Source organism: Pteropus medius, unplaced genomic scaffold (assembly GCF_902729225.1).
Source record: "Pteropus medius unplaced genomic scaffold, Ma_sr-lr_union100, whole genome shotgun sequence".
NCBI classification, from domain to species: Eukaryota; Metazoa; Chordata; class Mammalia; order Chiroptera; family Pteropodidae; genus Pteropus; species Pteropus medius.
In genome coordinates, this window is record NW_024349801.1 from 25,541,176 (window position 1) to 25,561,993 (window position 20,818).

Consider the following 20,818-nt stretch of genomic DNA (forward strand, 5'->3'; position numbering starts at 1 on the left):
ACGATTTAATAAAAAGACAAAAATAACCCAATTTAAAAATTGGCAAAGGACTTAGACATTTCTTCAAAGATGATATACAACTGGCCAACGAGTTCATGAAATGATGCTCAATGTCATCAGTCATTAGGGAAATGTATTATCAAAACCACAATGAGTTGCCATTTCACAAACACCAGGATGGTTAAAATTAAAAATACAGACTATAATAAGTGTAGATGTGAATGTAGAGAAAGTGGAACCTCCACATTTTATGGTGGGACTGCAAAACTGCAACTCCTTAAAAAGCTAACTACAGAGTTATCATAATACCCAGCAATTCCACTTCTAGATATACACTCAAGAGAAACGAAAATAGATGTCCACATAAAAACTTATATGTGAACGTTCACAGCGGTCATTATTTTCATAATAGCCAAAATGTGGAAATAAGCCAAATGTCCACTAACTGATGAACTGATAATCAAAATGTGGCATATCCATACAATGGAATATTACTTGGCAATGAAAAGGAATAGTGTACTGATACATGCTGCATTCTGGATGCTCTGAAAATATTCTAATTGAAAGAAGCTAGACTATATAAAAGACTGTATACTATATGATTCCATTTATATAAAATGTCTGGGATAGGCAAATCTATAGAGACAGGCAGTAGATTAGTGGTTGCTAGGGACATGGAGTTTACTTACAGGTGATAGCTAAAGGATATGGAATTTCCTTGGGGGATGATGTAAACTGTCTAATACTGATTGTGATACTGGTTGCACAACTATGCATATACTAAAAGCTTCTGAATTTATACCTTAAATGGATGAGTTTTATGATATATGAATTATATCTCAAAAAAGCTACCACACACAATTCATATAGATAAAGAAATTATGCTATTTGGTATACTCATAAAACAGAGTTCAATTACAGATAAACATGCAGTAACACAAATAAACCCAAAAACTATGCTGAGTGAAGGAAGCAAGACACAATGAATTACAATCATATGAAATTCTAGAAAAGATTAATATGATCTAGAATGATAGAAAGCAGATCAACAGTTAGAACTCTATAGTCAGAACTATAAATTAATGCTGTTTACAAGCTAGGGATTGTAAAGCTCCCCTCAGACTACTAAACCTACAGGATGAAAATGCTATATTTTCCTGTCCTGTAAATTTTACTCAAAAATTGGGGGAAACAGCATTTTTATACTAAAACACCAATGTATTTTGGAGTAAATTCTTATAAAGTTTTAAAAACGGGAATTTTTATGACAAGAAACTTCCTGCTTCCTTATTTGGGTATTCTTCAGACCACTCCTCTTCCCCCTTGGTCAAGAATAGGTACTTTCACAAGTATTATGTTAATGTAAAGAAAAAGCAAGTATTGTAAAAACACCAATATCAGCCAATATATTTTGGAGTGTTTTCAGTCTTACAGTTTATTTTCCAGCACCCAAAACTCAAGGTCAAGTTTTGACAAAAGATGTAATTAGTCATACTAAATACTAAGATAATATTTCTATCTTAGATTGGTCAAAGTAAATCACACCAATTTCTCATAGTGTAAAAATGAGCTAAGGTATCCTAAAGAACATACACCTACATTAAATGTAACGTTTGTGATCAGCTTTTGGTTTATAGAGAATATATCAAGAATTACAATATAAAAGGATCATCTCTACTCACTGTGCATTATAGCCCATTCATATGATACAGATGATAAAAATTATCCAAAATATGGATTTGAAAGGATGTGACTCATGCCATGTGTAAGATATATTATGAAACATATGTGTTTACGTTAGTTGAGAAAAGACGTGGGCTCATAGGTAGCTGTTATGTTACTAACTTAGCTGTAACTACCGCTTTCATCTTTGCAAATCATACTTAAGATACATTTTGTAGTAATGGGGACCTTTTAAATTTAAGTTGTTTTGTCCTCTGCATTATTAATATTAGAGGGCTGAAATTTTCTTGAGTACTTGTTTCCTTAGTACTTTGAAGATAAAAAAACTACTTTTTAAGTACTAAATGTCATTATACGCCTTTATTTAAAGTTCCCTGTGCTTTGGGTTCGAAATAATCTAGTTGTCTCTGTATATAAATTGTATAAGTTCTTATTTTCAAATACCAATACTTCAATATAGTCAGATTTTTCTCTTTTTTTTTTGGTTATATGTAAAAATTGAGTGATGAAACCAATAATTTGCTTTGGAGCACATTTCCTAAGCATAAATTTATCTTCCTAATTATGTTTACTTAAGCAAATGTTCAATTTTGTTTGCATTCCTTGAGAATGTATTTACTTGAATTTAAAAGAAATCCAGATGCATACCTAATATTAGGCAAAATCCAATAAATGATTTTAAAGTTTCCTCAGATAATCCATAAAATGAATAATTCAAATACAGATAAATCAGAGTTGGTAGTGTATGACAATAATAATTTTCTATTTTTCAGAAAAAAAACTGAAGCAAATTCCTCTCTTCTTTTTATTATAATGACCAGCTTTTGGTATTTCATTGTTACGAAGATACAGTTTGAGTAAAATTTTGTTCTCAAAAAATATATATACATATATATCATGATCATGAATTGGCAGACTCAATATTAACATGTCCATTTCTGCTAAATAATCTACATAATCGATACAATTTCTATTATAATCCTAGTAGGCTTTTTTTTTTGAGAAATAAAACGTTAACTCAAAGTTCTGTGTAACTATAAAGGATCTAAAATAGTAAAACAAATTTGAAAAAGAACAAAGTTGGAAGACTTATATTATCCCATTTCAAGACTCACTATAAAAGTTAAACAGTGTAGTATGGGTATAAAGATAAGATATATAGATCAATGGAGCAGAACACATTTCAACAGATCAATACATACAGTCTTTGACTTTCAAGCAAGATATAAATTAATCTAATGTGGAATGGAAAGTCTCTAATAAATGTTGACTAACTGGATATCTGGGGTGGAGGGTGAAGAGGGGGAAGAACTTTTTCTTCTCTCATTCAATCATTCACTCATTTATTTATATATTTATTAAGGTCTCATGTCTGAAAGTTATATTCTGTTACTACTCAAACCCTAGAATGGGACATTTCTTCAAGAAGCCCTAGTTCCTTTTAGTGAAGGAGTATTTAGAAAGTAAGATGTGGATGCTAGATACACATAGTTCAGCAGCAAAGCAAAGAAAAATGTGAATAAATGCATGCATGTAGGTTTGTGTGTGTGTGTGTGTGTGTATATAAAGGGAGGGAGAGAATGTGAATATGAATGAATTCAAACAAGCCATCTTTTCCTCCATTCAATTCATCCCGCCAGTCTGAAGGGTAAACTATTTCATGAATCTAGTTGCTAAAGAACACATCTGGAGAGACATTTACATGAACAACTGGAATTTTATTTTGGTAGGAGGGAAGAAAATTCCCAAATAAAACTATGAGGTTTTGTAATACAAAGATTAAAGAGTTAGAATAGTTTTCATTTAATCACATTTATTCAAACTAAGGGGTACAACCCATCAGTGGATTATAAAATCAATTTAAAGTATTAGAATCACCTTTAAAAAGAGAATAAGAAAAAAACAGGCTAAAAAAGAAAAACAGGCTGAAAAAGAAAAATCATAGCACCTCATGCATATTAATGGTGAGTTTTGTTTCATATGTATGAATGTATTTCTGTCTGCAGGTCATAGTTAAAAGATCTGAGAGCACTGATGGTAAGGATTTCACTATTTCATTAGTGAAAATATTTAGATAAGAACAGAGAAAAAGATCGTTTTATTATGAGAAAACTCTAGAAAGGTGTAGATTTCTGGTATAAAGCAAACATATTTTAGTTGTGAGGCCTTCACTTCAAATATATATCAGAAATCTTATGCTAAAAGCAGAGTGGCTGCATGTGAACAATTCCTGAGAGCTTCTGCTGACAATTTAATAATTCTAAAATTTGAGAAGTGGTAAATCTTTGAATCATAAAATCTGGATTTGAAAGAGGCCAGAGATTTCATTCACCCTGTTATGAGCTGAACTGTGTCTTCCAAAATTCATTTAAAGCCCCAACCCCCAGAACCTCAGAATGTAACCATATTTGGAGATGGGGCCTTTAGAGAGGTAATTATGTTAACATGGAGTCCTAAGTGTGGGCTCTAATCCAAATACAACTGGTGTCCTTACAAGAAGAGATTAAGACAGACAACATACAGAATGTAGAGCAACTGAGGACACAGCAAGAAGGTGATCATCTGCAAATCAAGGAGAGAGGCCTCAGAAGAAACCAACCTGCTGACATCTTGATCTTGGGACTTCTAGCTTCCAGAACTGTGAGAAAATAAATTTCTATTATTTAAGCGACCCAGTTTGTGGTATTTTGTTATGGCAGCCCTAGCTAACTAAAACACACCCTTTATATTCATAAATGAACAACCTATGTTTAGATTACCTAAATACTCTCATGGCTAATTTATGCAGTTAGGACTAAAACACAGACTAAAACTTATTAGTAACATAAAAATGACAATATATACAGATTGTCAGTTATAGTAAAATGACAAGAACAGCAGTAGCCATTGGTCCTAGCAATCATGATAGTAAAAGAAGAGAAAAAAAAGTAGGCTGATATAAGAAGAGCAAGTTTCAAACAGCCAGACTCATGAGACAGGCATGAAAACAATGTCAGATATCTTAGAAGGGGCAGAGCTCAAAAGAGAAAGCAAAAAAGCTTATCTAAGAGTTCAGCCCTAGCTATATAAACTTTAAAAGTCCAAAAGAAAAAAGAAGAGTTCCAAAGAAACCAAAGTGGCAACAAAAGGAATTGTCTAACTAACTTGGTTTTGAAATGGCACTTGTGGAAATAAGAGAAGTAGTCTACCATCCAGTCAAAAAGACTAAAGATGGAGGATAATGATATATGCAAAAAATACTAGGGGGAAAAACTTCCTCTAAAAAGAATAAGTTTCGAGCTTTGAGCTGATGATAATAGACTATAAACAAACGACAAAGTGGATAGAATTGGAAGACTCAACTCCTATTTACTTTCATCAAGAATAATTTCCAATCCCATTCAATCCCTACAGAAGATAGGAAATGCTACAAAGTCAACATTTAGCTACTCTGGAACAAAATGGTACAAGAGAAAGAGCACAGGTATCACAGTCAAATGTACCTAGGTTTAAATCCCAGCACTGACGCTCATTAAAGCAGTAGTGCATAGTGGTTAAGAGTATAGGCTCTGAAAACAGTACGTGGATTTCAATTCCAGTATTGCAACTGAAAGCTTAGTAACCTTGCACAAGTTATTTAATCACCCTGTGCCTCAGCTTCATCTGGAATATAATGATAGCACCCACTTCATATGGTTTCTAAGGCTTAAAGAAGTTATTACATTTAAAGCACTGACAACAGGGCAGAGCATAGTAACCACTCAATAACTGTTAGTTATTATTTACCTATTTATTTATTGTTATTTTTTACCTGAGAAAACTAATTGTTGTGATTTATTATTGACACTGTATAAGTTACCTAAAGTCACCAAGCCTCAGTTTTTCTCTTCTATAAAATATTATACGATGGTTTAAAGATTAAGGAGATACTGGATATAAAACATCTAATATGCAATAAACTTTAGCTGCCAACCTCTACCCAAATTTAAAAAAGGACAATGATGCTGTTTTTAAGATACTGAACATAAGCATTGTATCTATACTTAGTAAAATTTTAGATTATCAAGAAGATGGTGCAGTGACAATGTAGATAAGAAGGAAGTAACAATTAGATTCAAGAATAAGCTCATTAAGAATAATACATGACAAGCTAGGCTTTTTTAATTTACTTCTAACATAGGGTTAGTAGACTAGGGGGAAAAAAGGGTTACCTTGATTTCAGTAAGGCAATCACATACTAATTTTCATAACCATCTTATAGAATAAAAAAATCTGGAATGATAGTACAATTAAATGAATTTGTAGAAAAAACTGCCTCAAAATATTAATTAATTAATAAGACACTAATTTGCAAACAGGTTTTTAATCGCCCTATACTGTTTAACATCTTTATTAATGAAAAACTCCTAGAAGTTGGTTTAAAAAGAAAAGGAAAAGACAAGAAACCCAACAGCAAATTCTACAGAAAAACCCTGAATATTTTAGTTGACATGGGTAAAAATTTGCTGACCAACAAAGATAGATCTAACTACTACAGAGGGAAAAAAAATGATATGACACAATATATCATATAATGCCACATTAACAGAAGAATGCCGAGATCAAAGAAAGTAAATATGAACAGAAGTCAGAAGACACAGGAAAAACCTACTTCTGGTTGTTACCTTTCATAAACAACAAAAAACGGTGACGAAGATGGCGATCCGTATCATATACTGTCACATAATTAAAACTTTAAATATTTAGCCTAGATAGTGATTGAGGGTTTACATCTGCACATGTGGAAAAAGAAAATATAAGAAAGTAAAGGGTAGATATAGTTTCATTAAGATGAAGAACTTTACAACATTTAGAGCTGTTCAGAGAATGAACTGAGAAAAAAGTAACATTCCCATCAACAAGAGGCTGATGACAACCCATTAGGAATTTATAGATTCAGGAATTCATGTTTTGGAAGAAATCTGATCTTTGTCATACAATAATAACTAGAATACTTTTAGGTTTATGTAAATTAACTCAAAGACACTTTTTAAAAATTCTAATTAAAATTCACAAAAGAAATTTTATATTATTAGAAAAACAAAATAAAACCATCAAAATAAAAACTCTACAAACACAGAATACTTCTAAATCTTGGCCAATGGTTCACAGTAACTAAGCTATTAGTTATATGACAGCAAAATCTACCACTATGAATAAGTCGCCAGTGATTTACATATTGAAGTGAGAAACTTACATTACAATGAAAAATGTGTCGTAATAGTTCCCGCAAAAAATACAAGAGTAGTAAACAGTGATAAAATCTATATACGATGAATGTTAATACCACTATCCATTTACAGAGTGCATTAAAATTTCTCAAAATGATTTCTCACCCATTTGCCATCTAATCTGAAAACAACCCTGAGGCAGACAAAGCAGTTGGTATTAGTCCCATTATACTGTTTTCCTGAGGCTCAAAGGAGTAAATGACTCCTCAGATCAATCAAGTTGGTCCAGAGTATGAATCTGGAGCATATGACTCCTGGTCAGCGTCCATTCATTCTTTGATAACTTTGTTTTCTCTTTAATGAAACAATACATTTTCACTGTACAAATGTTTGAATTCAGATAGATAAGTCACCTCCCTAATTAGACAAGGTATTAATAATATTAATGAGAAATTTTCTCTTATTTGAAATGAAAAAAAGTAAGTAAAAATAATTCATGTAAATCAGCTTAAGTAAAAGAGAATTTTCTTTTATTTCCCATAACACTATGCTGAAAAAAACAGAAGGCTAAGTTAAGTAGACTAAAAAATATGTCCATTAAATGTTTGCATGTTAACATAACATCAAAATGTAGACATAGTCCCTTTAAAGTAGGCTCAAGCAATATTAGATTTCTCATCTTTACATGCTTGAAAAAAACTAAACTTCAATTTTAATAAATACAAGGTAAAACCATTACCTTGGGTGTGCTTCCTTTAATGAATTTTTTAATTGAAGACAACAAGCCGGTTTCATTCTTCGGTGGTTTTTCTCCTCCTGAAGGCAGGTTATCATCAACCTCTGAATATTTCCTCTTTGCCCTGGCAGTACGTTGTGTTTGGATTGGATGTGATTGCTGAGAAGCTTTTCTTGTTCTCAGCCTCATCTTTTATGGGTGCCACATGTAAAACTAAAAGAGAAAAATAAAGAGAGTTATTTATTAAAATTAAATCCAGCACACCCATATTTTCCCAGCTTATATAAAAAAAAAAATCTCTTGGTTAAAAAAAAGTCCAGGTCTCTAAGGGACTGAAATAAAAGAAGTGAAGGGCACTGTGCTTTGAACTTTTTTGTATACGTTATCCCAAGCAACCTTCCCAACAACTTCTGAAATATGATATCCTATGATCGAACACCAAAGAGTATGCATGCTCTTTCCACAGCACTATGCTGTCTCCACCCATGCTGACATTATCATTCATTCACTCAACAGCTATTTAATGAGCACTTACCACATTCAAGGCACTGGGCATGTAGCAAATAGTAAACAAGAGAGGGAAAGTTTTATGTCCTCTGGAGCTCACAATGTAATAGGAAAAAAAAAACCCTCAGTGAATAAATGAATCAATTCTATGAGCACGATTCTAATAATCAACAGTCATACAAGTGTTAATGAGAAGCTGGATCGTTTTGAGGGATTTGATCTTACCATACATACTTTAAAAACTAAATTCACATCAGAAAGAAAATATAAGGCAATTTACTTGAACTCTCTCATTTTATGGATGAAAAAATCAGTGGCTGGCAAAACTGTCCCAAGACTTAGAGGTAATTTAAGACACGCCCTGAGTTAGAATCTGTGAAACAGAATACAAAACCACTAAAGAATTAAGACATATAAATTCCAATCCTACTTCAACCATAGCTAAGCTATAGCCACAATTGTTTTTTCTCACCTGTATAAACAATACATTAATCTTACCATCTTCAGGCTCAAAATGAAAAAGGAATTAGAAAAGGCTATAAAATGTGGAGAACAATTAAGCTACTCATAACAATAAGTACATTAAGAGAAAGTCTAACTCCATTTAAGCACTTTCAACTCCTAAAGGTGTAGAAATTCCTGGACCAATTAGGAAGCTAAAGAAGTTGTCTTTACTAATGTAACATAACTGAATTCACAGGAAAAAAGTTAGAAATCTCTCTTTTTACATATATACTTTATACTACTCTAGTGTAGAGTATCTACTTTAATGACAAAAAACCCTCAAAAGCCCCAAACTCAGGAGATTCACCAGAGTCATCCCAAAATATCCAAAGAATTATTTTTCTCTGTCACCAAATGGTACTCAGTTTTAAGTTGCTATCCCCAAATAAAATAAATATTGCCTTTTCTCCCAAAGAGTCAATGTTAACTTCTAAAGAAATTTATCATTCAATGCATTTATCATTTACTTAACTATTTACTATACACTACTCCTTAGGAAATGCATGGAGAATGTTTTAAAAAAAAGTTATTTTTAAGCAATTTCTGTAATTTTTTTTCAAGTCTTTTCAAAAATATCTGAGGGTGAACCTACCTTAAATCCAGAATGATTAAATGATTCTAGAAACTAGAAAATTTTATGAAATAATATATCGATATACAATAGGTCTTAAAAGACTAAAGATGTATATAGGTAATCCAGTCTTAGGAGGTTCAGCTCATAAAAATTTAAATAGTTGTTGGTCACCTGCTACCAGAATGGTAATAAAAGGATAAAAACAATCTCTACCACGAGAATCAAAAAGTGCAGGAGGTAAGTATATGTACATATCATAGTATATAAATAATATGCTAGATCACTCTGAAGAAAGTTCTGGGAAAGATTAGGAGAAAAGTCCTTTGAACTAAAAAAATGACCAGTGATTATTCACTAGAAAGCAAGACAAGAATATTTAAAGAAGGAAGCTGAAATGTCCATTCCAATAGTGAGTTGTAAAATGTGTACGTAATAGGTCTGAAAGGGATAGAGCCATCAAGCCCTCATAAACTTTCAAAACTGACCATTCACACAACAAATGAAGAAAATATTTTCAATCTCACATGGAATGTTTACCAAGATAACCCATAAGCTGTAAAATAAGCCTCCGTAAGTTTCAAAGACTAAAATCTTACAAAGTATGTTCTCTCACCACATTATAAGTCAAAAACAAAACAAAAAAATAAAAGTACCAAGTGCCTGGAAACTTAAAACTATATTTATAAATAAATCATAGTCACAAAGAAACCACAAAAATAAATACGAAATATTTTGAACTGAAAAATAACAAAACACCACATCAAAATTTCTGGGATGTAAAAAAGTAGCACTTAGAGAGAAATTACAAACATATATGTACCCAACAACAGAGTCTCAAAATACATGAGTTAAAACTGTCAAATTAAAGTGAAAATAGGTAATTCAATAATAATAGCTGGAAACTTAAATACCCCCACTTTCAATAACAAATAGAACGAGACAAAAATCAACAAAGAAATAGAAGACCTGAACAATTCTCTAGACTTAAAGAGAAATACATAGAACACTGTATCCAACAACAGCAGAGTACATATTCTCACTTTACACAGGACTCTCCTAGTCCTCTAGGAGAGACTACATGCTAGGACACAAAACAAGTCTCAATAAATTTAAAAGGATTGAAATCATACAAATATATGGTCTTCAACCACACTGGAATGAAATTAGAAATTACAAAAAAAGGAAATTTGAGAATTTAACAAACATGCAGAAATTAAACAACAAACTCTTAAATAACTATTGTATAAAGAAAAAAATCACAATGGAAATTAGAAAATACTTCAAGATGAATGGAAAAAAATATATAACATACCAAAACTTATCAGATGCCCTGAAAGCAGTGCTTGGAGGGCAATTTCTAGCTGTAAATGCTTGTATTAAAATAAGACCTCGAATCAATAACAAAATCTTCTACTTTAAGAAACTAGAAAAAGAAAACTAAATCTAAAGCAGACAGAATTTAAAAAATTATAAAAGCAGAAATAACCCACATAGATATTTAAAAAAAGGAAAAATCAGTGAAGCCAAAAAAGCTGGTTCTTTGAAAAGATCAATGAAATTCACAAACCTTTAGTAATACTCGCCAAGAAAAGAGAAGACTCAGCCTTCTAAAATCAGGAGTGAAAGAAGGGACGTTAATATCAACACTACAGAAATTAAAAAAAAAAAAAAGATTATAAGGCAATACTATGAACACATATACATGAACAAATTAGATAGCCTATATGGAAGTGGACAAATGTCTAGGAAGACAAGACTAAAATGTACTCGAAAAAAATCGAAAATCTGACAGGTTCACAAGTAAAGACTGAATTAGTAATAATAATAAAAAAAAAATTCCACAATGAAAAGCCCAGGACCACATGGCTTCTCTGGTGAATTTTACCTAATCCTTCTCAAACTCTTTAGAAAAAAATGAGGAACACCTCCCAACTCAATCTGTGAGGCCAGCATTACCCTGATACCAAAGTCAAAGACACTAGCAGAAAACTACAGGTTAATATCCCTTAGGAACACAGATGCAAATATCCCCAACAATATACTAGCAAACTAAATCCAGCAACTTAATTTAAAAAAAGTACACACCAGGAATAAGTGGGATTTATCCCAGGAATGCAAGAATGATTTAATATATAGAGAGCAATCAATATAATGCATTAAAAAAAAAAAAAAGAAAAAAAATCCACAAGATCATTTGACCAAAATCAACACTCTTTTACAACAGTAAGACTCAACAAACCAGGAATAGAAAGGAACTTCTTCAATCTGAAAAAAAAAGCTATCTATGAAAAACCCACAGCTAACATCCTATTTCATAGTAAAAAACTAAATGCTTTCCTCCTAAGGTCAAAAATAAGGTAAGGTGTCTACTCTCACCATTTCTATTCAATATTTTACTGGAGATTTCAACCAGGCAATTAGGCATGAAAAAGAAATCCCATGTGAGAAAGGAAAAAGTAAAACTATCTCTTTGTAGAAGACATGGCCATGTATAAATACATGAGTATTTATATATATAGTTATTTAAGAATAACTATAAAACCAAAAACCAGGTAAACTAGACTTCATAAAAATAAGTTTTCTGTTCACCAAAAGACACAAGAAAATCAAAAGGCAAGCAACAAATTGAGAGAAAATTCACAAACATATATCTTGTAAAGTACATGTATGCAGAATGTATAAAGAAATTCTAAAACACAAAGAGACAAAGCAGCCAATAGAAAAAATAGACGAAAGATCTGAGAGGACACTGTAAAAACTAGATGACTGGCCACAAGCATATGAAATGGCACTCAACATTATTCATCATCAGATATGCAAGTTCTGCTGGTGGGTTTTTGGTAAAAGTTGAGCAATTTCTAATAAACGACACCTAGCCCTTTGATCGAGTATGTTCATTTCCAAGTTTGTAATCCAAGAGAAATGTAAACATGTTCACAACAACATATTTTTACAAAATTGTTACTGACAGCTTTATTTACAATAGCCCTGAACTGGTAACAGTGAAAATGCCCAGCAAAAGAAAGATGAACATTGTGGCGCTTTCATACAATGGAATAATAATCAGAATTAGAGAGCAACATTACTAATATCATTAACATGAAAGAATCTCATAGACATGCTGAGCAATGGCACACACAAGAGTACATATCTGATGACCATTAAAAGAAATTCTAACAGGTAAAAATAATCTAAGGAGAAAAATATCAGAATCGAAGTTGTTTTGAGTAAAGGAAACGTCCTATATGGATGTGGATCTATTTGTCAAAACTTACAGCTAAGATCTATATTTTTCAATGTATATAAATTTTACCTAAACACCTGTAAAAAGTTCTTATAACAATAACCACCAATCAGGTAGCAGGAAGTTGGGAGTGGGTGGAGGTATAGATCCAACAAGACAAAATGTTAATTACCAAAACCAAGTAATGGTTGTACAGGGAATTAATACCATTGTTTACTTTTTGTATATTTGGTATTTTCCACTAAAAAAATAACAAGAAAAAACCCTGACTACCAGAACTACTGACAGGGTTCAACAATGAAAAGAAACTGCTGAATAAAGTCAAAACAGAGTAGGATAGGATCAAATGAGAAAAGAAAAGAGAATGTCTAGAAAAAATTGAAAAGAGAAACATAAACTAAGCCATCTCAGAGGGCAAGTCCCCATATTTTTGAACATTATAAGAAAGCTCCTTTTAAGTCAATAACTATCTTGAATCAAACCTCCTCCTAAAACTTCAGGAAAACAAATTTCATATTAAAAAGTAACAGAAATTAGATCAGAGCCCATACGGTTATCATTAAAGAAAAAGAGAGAATAAAATCCCTAACTTCCTACAGATAATAAAATTACAAATGATAAGACCACAAAAACAAAACACAACTATTTCAAGCAAACTTAAAGACACTACTACAAGAGGAGAGGCAGATGAAGTGGCAGAACTCAGAAAAAAATATAAAAGCAAAGAAAAAAGTCATTTCAGAAACGAAGACTAAAAAAGAAGGAACAAAGAAGTAAACACACACAGCAGATAAAGGAATATTTCCAAACATTAAAAAAAGAGTAAAAGAAACTGACAAATATTAGAGTTAAAGGTCAGATACTCAAAAGTAAACAAGAAAACTCTCCAGAAATAGAAAAAGTTTAAAACCATGTATTAAAAGACACAGACCTGAGACTAGCAACCCAGAATGACAAATACTAAGACATAGTCTAGTATGAATTACTAGAACTTTAAATTACTAAACTTTAGGGGGGAAAAATTGCCATATGTAGGTAAACTTTTTCACATAGAACCAGACGACAGTAAAAATTTTAGACTTGTAGACTCCAGCATGAAAGTCATATCCAATTCAAATGTCAGCATCCAGATCTATGCTCACTGGTTTCCATATTGTCTATGCCATTGTCTGGGGATGCTCCACTCTCCTATCCTCTCACCTGCAAGTTCAGATGATTTGGCAAGCTGAGAGAACTGGCAGCTTTGAGCTCACCGTAAAAAGAGACTCATGTGATTTAGAGCAGTTGGGCAATAACCACATTCACTGGTGTCATCAGGATTAGTGACAATTTTGGTATAAGTGAACTAGGAGGGCCAACAGCTCCACTAGCCTTAAGTTGCAGGGATTGCTGGGACAACCATATTGCTGGCTAAGGATGCACACATGCACAGCAGAGACTAAACTCTACAGATACACATATGAACAAAGGAGATATGAAATATACCAGTGGAAATAAGAGCTGGAACAGACTTAGAAAAGGCCTGAACTTTGAATGTGCTCTCCACACAGACCCACAAGCAAAGGGATAAGCCTTACTGTGCAAGATAACTGATCATAAGCTGAACCGCAAAACTATACAGACACAGGGGTATGCCCTAGTAAGCCAAGTTTAAAATTTAAAACAAGATTTTTTAAAAAGTGGCTGCATACTGCAGGGAGATACATTTAAAAGATTTTGCCTGTGGAAGTAACTAAATAAACAACAACCTTCCGGGGGAAAAATTCTGAATCCAGAGTGGCTATATTACCTAAAATGGCCAGTTTTCAAAAAAAGTTAGGAGATATGCACAGAAACAGGAAAATATGACCCATATTTAGGGGGGGAAATGCGGTAAATATGTATTAAGTGCCAGGTTTACAACTCAAGGAGAATAGGTAACTAAAGAGACTACATAAGACAAAATTCATTCTTTATCCCTTACGAGTTTGAGAAAGTCTCTATTTCAGGTACACATCTTAAGTTCTTTCTGATTACAAAACATATAATATTAGAAAACTTTAAAAGCACAGAAATATATGAAAAGGGCTCACATAATTCCTCAACACAGAAATAACTGAAATGTGGGTATATATTACTCTATTTGTTTAAATACGTATAAATGTTTTAATCAATAGTTAGAACTATACTACATGCAGAATGTTATGACATTTTCCCTCCTCTAGACCATAAACTCCTTAACTAACGCTTTTTTTTAAAAAACCTGAGAACATAATTTTTAATGGCCACATAATAGTCCAACATACAGATAAATATTCTATAATTTACACAATGACTGACTTGTTGAAAATTATTCAATTACCAACAACATGTCCTCAAATGTAGGAACTTTGTACATAAATTTCAGTCCACATTTGATTTTTTAAGATAGTTTCTTAGAGTGACTTTATTAGGTTAAAGATTATTAACATTTGGTAGTACCTCTAGAAATACAAAATGCTTTCCTGAAAAATGGTTTTAACCACAGGATACAAAAGAGTGCCTATATAGCTGAATCTTGCACATCAAAATTTATTTTTCATTTTTAAGTTTGCTAATTGAAAGTAAAAATTATCTTAAATTGTAATCATAACTAGTAACCTAATATTTTAATTATATTTATAGGCCACCTCTGATTACCATTTTAAGTGCCTGTGCATGCCCCTTTCACGTTTTTCTTCTAAGAATGTAAAACCCTAAAGGAGAAAAAGACATCAGTTCAACCTTCCCAAACAAAGCAGAAATCTCACAGGTAGCATTCCTCTCTAAAGGTAACCTAGAATCTGCTTGGATGTTTAAGCTCACTACTTCATAATGCGAATATTTTAATGTTAGATGAGTCCTAACCAAAAAATTTTTAAAACTGTACTGAATAAAAAACCTGCAAAGATGTACTGCCAATTTTTTTATTTAATGAAAAAGGATTTCTAAGAATTTAACTCTAGCAACTTGGTAAAAACAATTTTCCTTGTTTTAAACCTAAAAGTTTTAAAAATTTTCATTTTAATGCTTAAAAACAGATATAACTTTTTTAAATTTACCAATTATGACTTAATTTAGAAGAGTTTAGATATTTGCATTATTTGTCGCAATTCCCCCAAATAATGAGTCTATATTTAATATTTTAAAAAGTAATGTTTTCCCAGGGACCAATAAGTATTTGCTCAATTTAATCTCTTGGCATTTTCTGCAAATTATTAAAATTCTAAAATAAAGGCTTAAATGTCCATGCTTACCTGAATACTGAAACATAACCCAACCAAGTATACACCCCAAAGTACTGTGTGAAAAGTACTGTCTTAGAAAACAAACCCTCAACCTATTTTTTCAAAAACAAAGTACCTATTTTAATTAAATTTATCTGAACACAGAAAAGATTAGTGATATCCAACCAACAGTTGTTCTTTATTAACTGCTTTGTGCAAAGCACTGTCCTAAGAACTTTTACAGATGGTACCTAACTTATGATAGTGTGAAAGTCATAAGCATTTTGTAAAAACTACTTCAAATTTAAAATTTTCATTGCTTTCCAGACTAGCAATATACAGCAACAGTGAGCCAACAGCTCCCAGCCAGCCACATGATCAGGAGGATAAATAATCAACACATCTACAATTATTTTGTACCCATACAACCACTGTTTTTTACTTTCAGTACAGTATTCAATAAATTACATGAGGTATTTGATGCTTTATTATAAAACAGGCTTTAAGTTAGATAATTTTTCTCAAATGTAGGCTAATGGTCTGTACACATTGAAAGTAGGCTAGACTAAACTATGATGTTTGGTAAGTTGTTATTACTTTCACTTACTATGTTTTCAACTTATGATGAGTTTATTGTAACGTAACCCCATTACAAGTCAAGGCAGATCTGTAATAAATTAGTCAGTATTTTCAAAAACATGGTTCAGCTAATGATCAGATATCTTGCACAGTAAGGCCTATCCCTTTGCCTATGGGTCTGTGTGGAGAGAACATTCAAAGTTCAGGCCTTTTCTAAGTCTGCTCCAGTTCTTATTTCCACTGGTGTATTTCATATCTCCTTTGTTCATATGTGTATTTGTCCATTATATCCAATTTATGACTGAGAAAAATAAAGTGGAGAAAATGGCAAAAGTGTTTTAAGTAACAATTTCCAGATATCATCAATAAAAATAACTGGCAAAAGAAGAATATTTATCACTAACAAAAAATCTTAATTAAAAAGTTACTAAAAATTCTAATTTCCCATTTTTCTCTAAAGATTGTTTTTTACATCTGCTCTTTTTTTTCTAACTTGTCCTTCACAAAGGGTGATCTTCTTGAGGGTTCTGGCTATGCGAAGCATTAAAATAGAATCGACCAAAAGCACAAGTAACAAAAGGAAAAAAGATAAATTGGACTACATCAAAATTAAAACTTTTGTGCATTAAAAGACACTATCAACAGAGTGAAAAGTCAACCCATCAACAGAGTGAAATGAGAGAAAATATATGCAAATCATCTCTCTCATAGGAGGTTAAGCCTGAACATATTTTTAAAAACTCCTGTGCTCAATAACAAAAAAGAAAAATTTGATTAAAAACTGGGCAAAAGACTTGAACACACATTTTTCCAAAGAAGAAAAACAAATGGCCAACAGGTATATGAGAAAATGTTCAACATCATTAATCATCAGGGAAATGCAAATCAAAACCACAATGAGATATTGTTTCATACCTGTCAGGATGGCTATTTAAAAAAAAAAAAGAAAAGAAAAAGAAAAAAAGACAAGTGTTGGGGAGAATATGGAGAAACTGAAATTCTTGTGCACTGTTGGTGGAAATGCAAAATGGCACAGCCACTGTGGAGAATGCTACAGCAGTTCTTCAAAAATTTAAACATGAAACTACCACATGATCTAGCAATTCTACTTCTATGTATGTACTCCAAAGAAGTGAAAGAGCAAGAACTCAAATAGATATTTGTATAACCACATCCATAGTAGCATTATTCACAGTTGTCAAAGGCAGAAGCAAAAGTGTCTATCGACAGATGAATGGATAAACAAAGCATGGTATATACACAAGATGGAATATTATTCAGCCTTAAAAAGGAAATTCTGGGGAGTTCTGATAAAGATGGCAAATGCTGCACTTGCCTCCTCTCACGACCACATCAAAATTACAACTGCACTACAGAACCATCATTGAGAATCACCTGAAGTCTAGCTAAATAAAGTCTTATAACTAAGAATATACCAAAGTCACATGGAGACTGGCAGGAGTAGTGGAGACATGGAACGGGTTGGTCCCACATCCACGTGCAGCCATTTAAAATCAGGAGGGAGGCCGAATGTCCCTGACTGGAATTCCAGTCTTCCAGAGACACAAGACGAGAAGCGGAGAGGTGGGGGGGAAAATGGCGTAGATGATAGAGGCTCTGTTCATTCCTCTGGCAACCAAATCAAGGTTGTGACAAAAACAAGGAGCAAACAGTAAGGAAAAATCACCTAGGATCTAGATGAACAAGCCATACAACTAGGGAGAAATCTAAGAAATCACCCTGCAATGGCAGAAGGTAGGACAGAGGGAGGATGTGAGGCTACCCAGTCCCGAGCAGTTGAGTGGGACAGAGGCTGCGGCAGCTGGCAGCTGTAGACGCCTCTTAAAGGGGCCATGTCCGTGAGCAGGCTTTCACAGTGATGGACCTGCTAGCTCTAAGTACCAGTGCCGGTTCAGCTGCATGGGTTGGGGCACCAGGGACTTACAGGGGGACACTGAGTTGTCAGAGTGAGGGCCAGAGGCAAGATTCTGCCCTGGGCAGAAGTGCAAGAAGTCCAATGTTCCCCTGATGACCCCTCCTCACTTCCAGTGCTTGGACTCAGTGCCACCATAGCAGAGATGTCATCAAACTAGATATTAGAGGTTGCTCCGCCCAGAGGATTCATTGAAACTCCACCTCCCCCAACTTGAGGCCCCATCCAAGCCACAGATGTATTTCTGAGAGTCAGGTGCTCCTTGCTGAGCAGCGCCTAGACTCACATTGGTGGTAGCTGGCCTCGACTTCTGGTGTGGCCTTTTGAGGCAACTATAAGCACAGCATCTATGGACTGCTTGCTGAATCTTAACAGGTGGCCCCGGAGGGGTACAGGCTTGGGCTAAATTTGGCCTACAGCTGAACCTTTCCTTCTCAGGCCTGTGCTACTGGACACCTACTTCGCAAAGCTGCACTAATAAGACCAGGAGACTTAGGAGCTCTACTTAGTACATAGAAACAGACACAGAAGGCAGCTCAAATGGAAAGACAAAGAAACAGAAACCATATGAGAAAACAGAACAGAGAACCAGAAATAATGGAGTCAAGCAATCTAACAGATGCAGAGTTCAAAACACAGGTTATAAAGATGCTCAATGAACTTATGGGAAGTGTAGATGAATTCAGTGAGAATTCAACAGAGATTAAGAAAAACATAAAAATGGAAATGGAATTATAAAAGGGAACCAGTCAGAAATGAAGAACACATTATTTGAAGTGAGAAGTATTGTAAATGGAATAAACAATGTGAACAGAGAAGAGGATCAGATGACCTATAGAGAGAATGAGAAAGCCAAGGGCACTCAATCAGAATGGCAAGGAAAAAAAAGCCAAGACTATAATAATAGTTTAAGGAGCCTATGGGACACTATTAAAGGTAAAAATAGCCATGTCATCGGGGTACCTGAGGGAAAACAAGATGTTGAAGAGCTATTTGAAGAAATAATGATGGAAAACTTCCCTAACCTGGTGAAGGAAATAGACATAAAACCTCAGGAAGCTCAGACAGTCTCCAAAACCAGGAACCCAAAAGAGGTCCACACCAAGACACATCACAATTAAAATGCCAAAGGTTAAATACAAAGAGATAATCTTAAAAGCAGCAAGAAAAGTAGTTAGTTACCTACAAGAAAGCACCCATAAGACTGACAGCTGATTTCTCAAAAGAAACTATACAGGACAGAAGGGCTTTACACAAAATACTCGACATGATGAAAACCCAGGATCTACAACCAAGAATAGTTTATCCAGCAAAGCTATCGTTTAGAGTCGAAGGACAGATAAAGAGTTTCCCAGACAAAAACAAGCTAAAGGAATTTATCATCGCCAAGCCAGTATTACAGGAAATTTTGGAGGGACTTCTTTAAGAAGAAAAAACATGTATCAAAAACAGGAATAAAGAATGGTAACAACTATATTCCTATCAACAAGTTCCTCAAATAGAAAAGAATTAAGTACTTCAACCAAAAGACGAAGTGGCTGAATGGATAAGAAAACAAGACCCTTACATATGCTGCCTACAAGAGACTCACTTCAGATTAAAAGGCACACACAGAGTAAAAGAAAGGGGATGGAAAAAGATATTGCCTTGATGGACCCAGAAGGTATTGTGCTGAATGAAATGGGTTGCATAGAAAAAGACAAATATCACATGATTTCATGTACATGTGGAATCTAACAAAATCAACAACAACAAAGCAGAAATAAACTCATAGATACATAGAATATTCTGAGGGATACTAGATGGGAGGGAAGTTGGGGGGCCAAAAAAAGCAAAGGTATTAAGACAAATGGGTACAAATAGGTAGCTGCAGAATAGAAATGGACATATAGAGTGTAGCATGGGGAAGATGGTTAATAATGTTGAAATAAATATGTAAGGGGAAGAAGGGTACTAGATTTAGTGGATGATCACTTTCCAAGTTATGTGCATCTCTGATCTCTATGCTATACAACTGAAACTGGCATATTATTGTATGCCAACTATAATTGAAAAAAAACCTCACTGAATTGTACAATGTAAATACAAGCAACTAATTGTCTATTATATTTCACTAAAGACCAAAAAATAAAGATAAAACAAGGAGAGATACATCAGCTGCAGAGGTCCCCCTAGAGAGGTCCCAGACCCACACCGGGTTTCCCCAGCCCAGGGTTCCAGTGCCAAAAGACAAGTTTCCACAACTTCTGGCTGTGAAAACCAATGGAGATTGTGACTGAGTGAGACAGGGCTGCTGGAGTCCCAGGCATTTCTTTTAAAGGGGCCACATGCAGACTTACCTGCTGACAGATTCACTGCCTCTGAGCTGCAGCACTGACGCAGCAGCTTGAAAGGTAAAAGGCACCAGGGACATCCAGGGAGGAACTGAACTGTCTGGCTTCAGTGCGAGGGCTAGAAGGGACCTTCCACCCAGATAGAAGTACTAGCAGAAGCCACTGTTCCTTTATTGAGTGCTCCCCCAACCCAGCATGCAGACACAGGTGGGCACCATGTCTGAGTCTCTGACATAGCTAACACTGTTCCCCACACCCTAGTGATTCCCTGAGACCCCGCCCCATCCAACCCACTTCCAGTGGCTTTTCCAT

At 33.9% G+C, this 20,818-nt stretch overlaps 1 protein-coding gene across 7 annotated transcripts in view; it reads right to left on the reverse strand.

Annotated features, from left to right (window-relative positions):
* Positions 1 to 20,818, reverse strand: part of CTDSPL2 (CTD small phosphatase like 2) — a 75,360-nt gene that overhangs the window by 40,978 nt on the left and 13,564 nt on the right. For 4 of the 7 annotated variants that reach the window (XM_039888269.1, XM_039888267.1, XM_039888270.1 and 1 more), the window contains exon 2: positions 7,612 to 7,821. In XM_039888269.1, coding sequence (XP_039744203.1) covers positions 7,612 to 7,797 — 186 coding nt within the window. In that variant the 5' untranslated portion in view covers positions 7,798 to 7,821. Of the gene's footprint in view, positions 1 to 4,282; positions 4,322 to 7,611; positions 7,822 to 20,818 lie in introns of all 7 variants that reach the window. The other 3 variants (XM_039888266.1, XM_039888264.1, XM_039888265.1) reach the window with 1 other exon arrangement.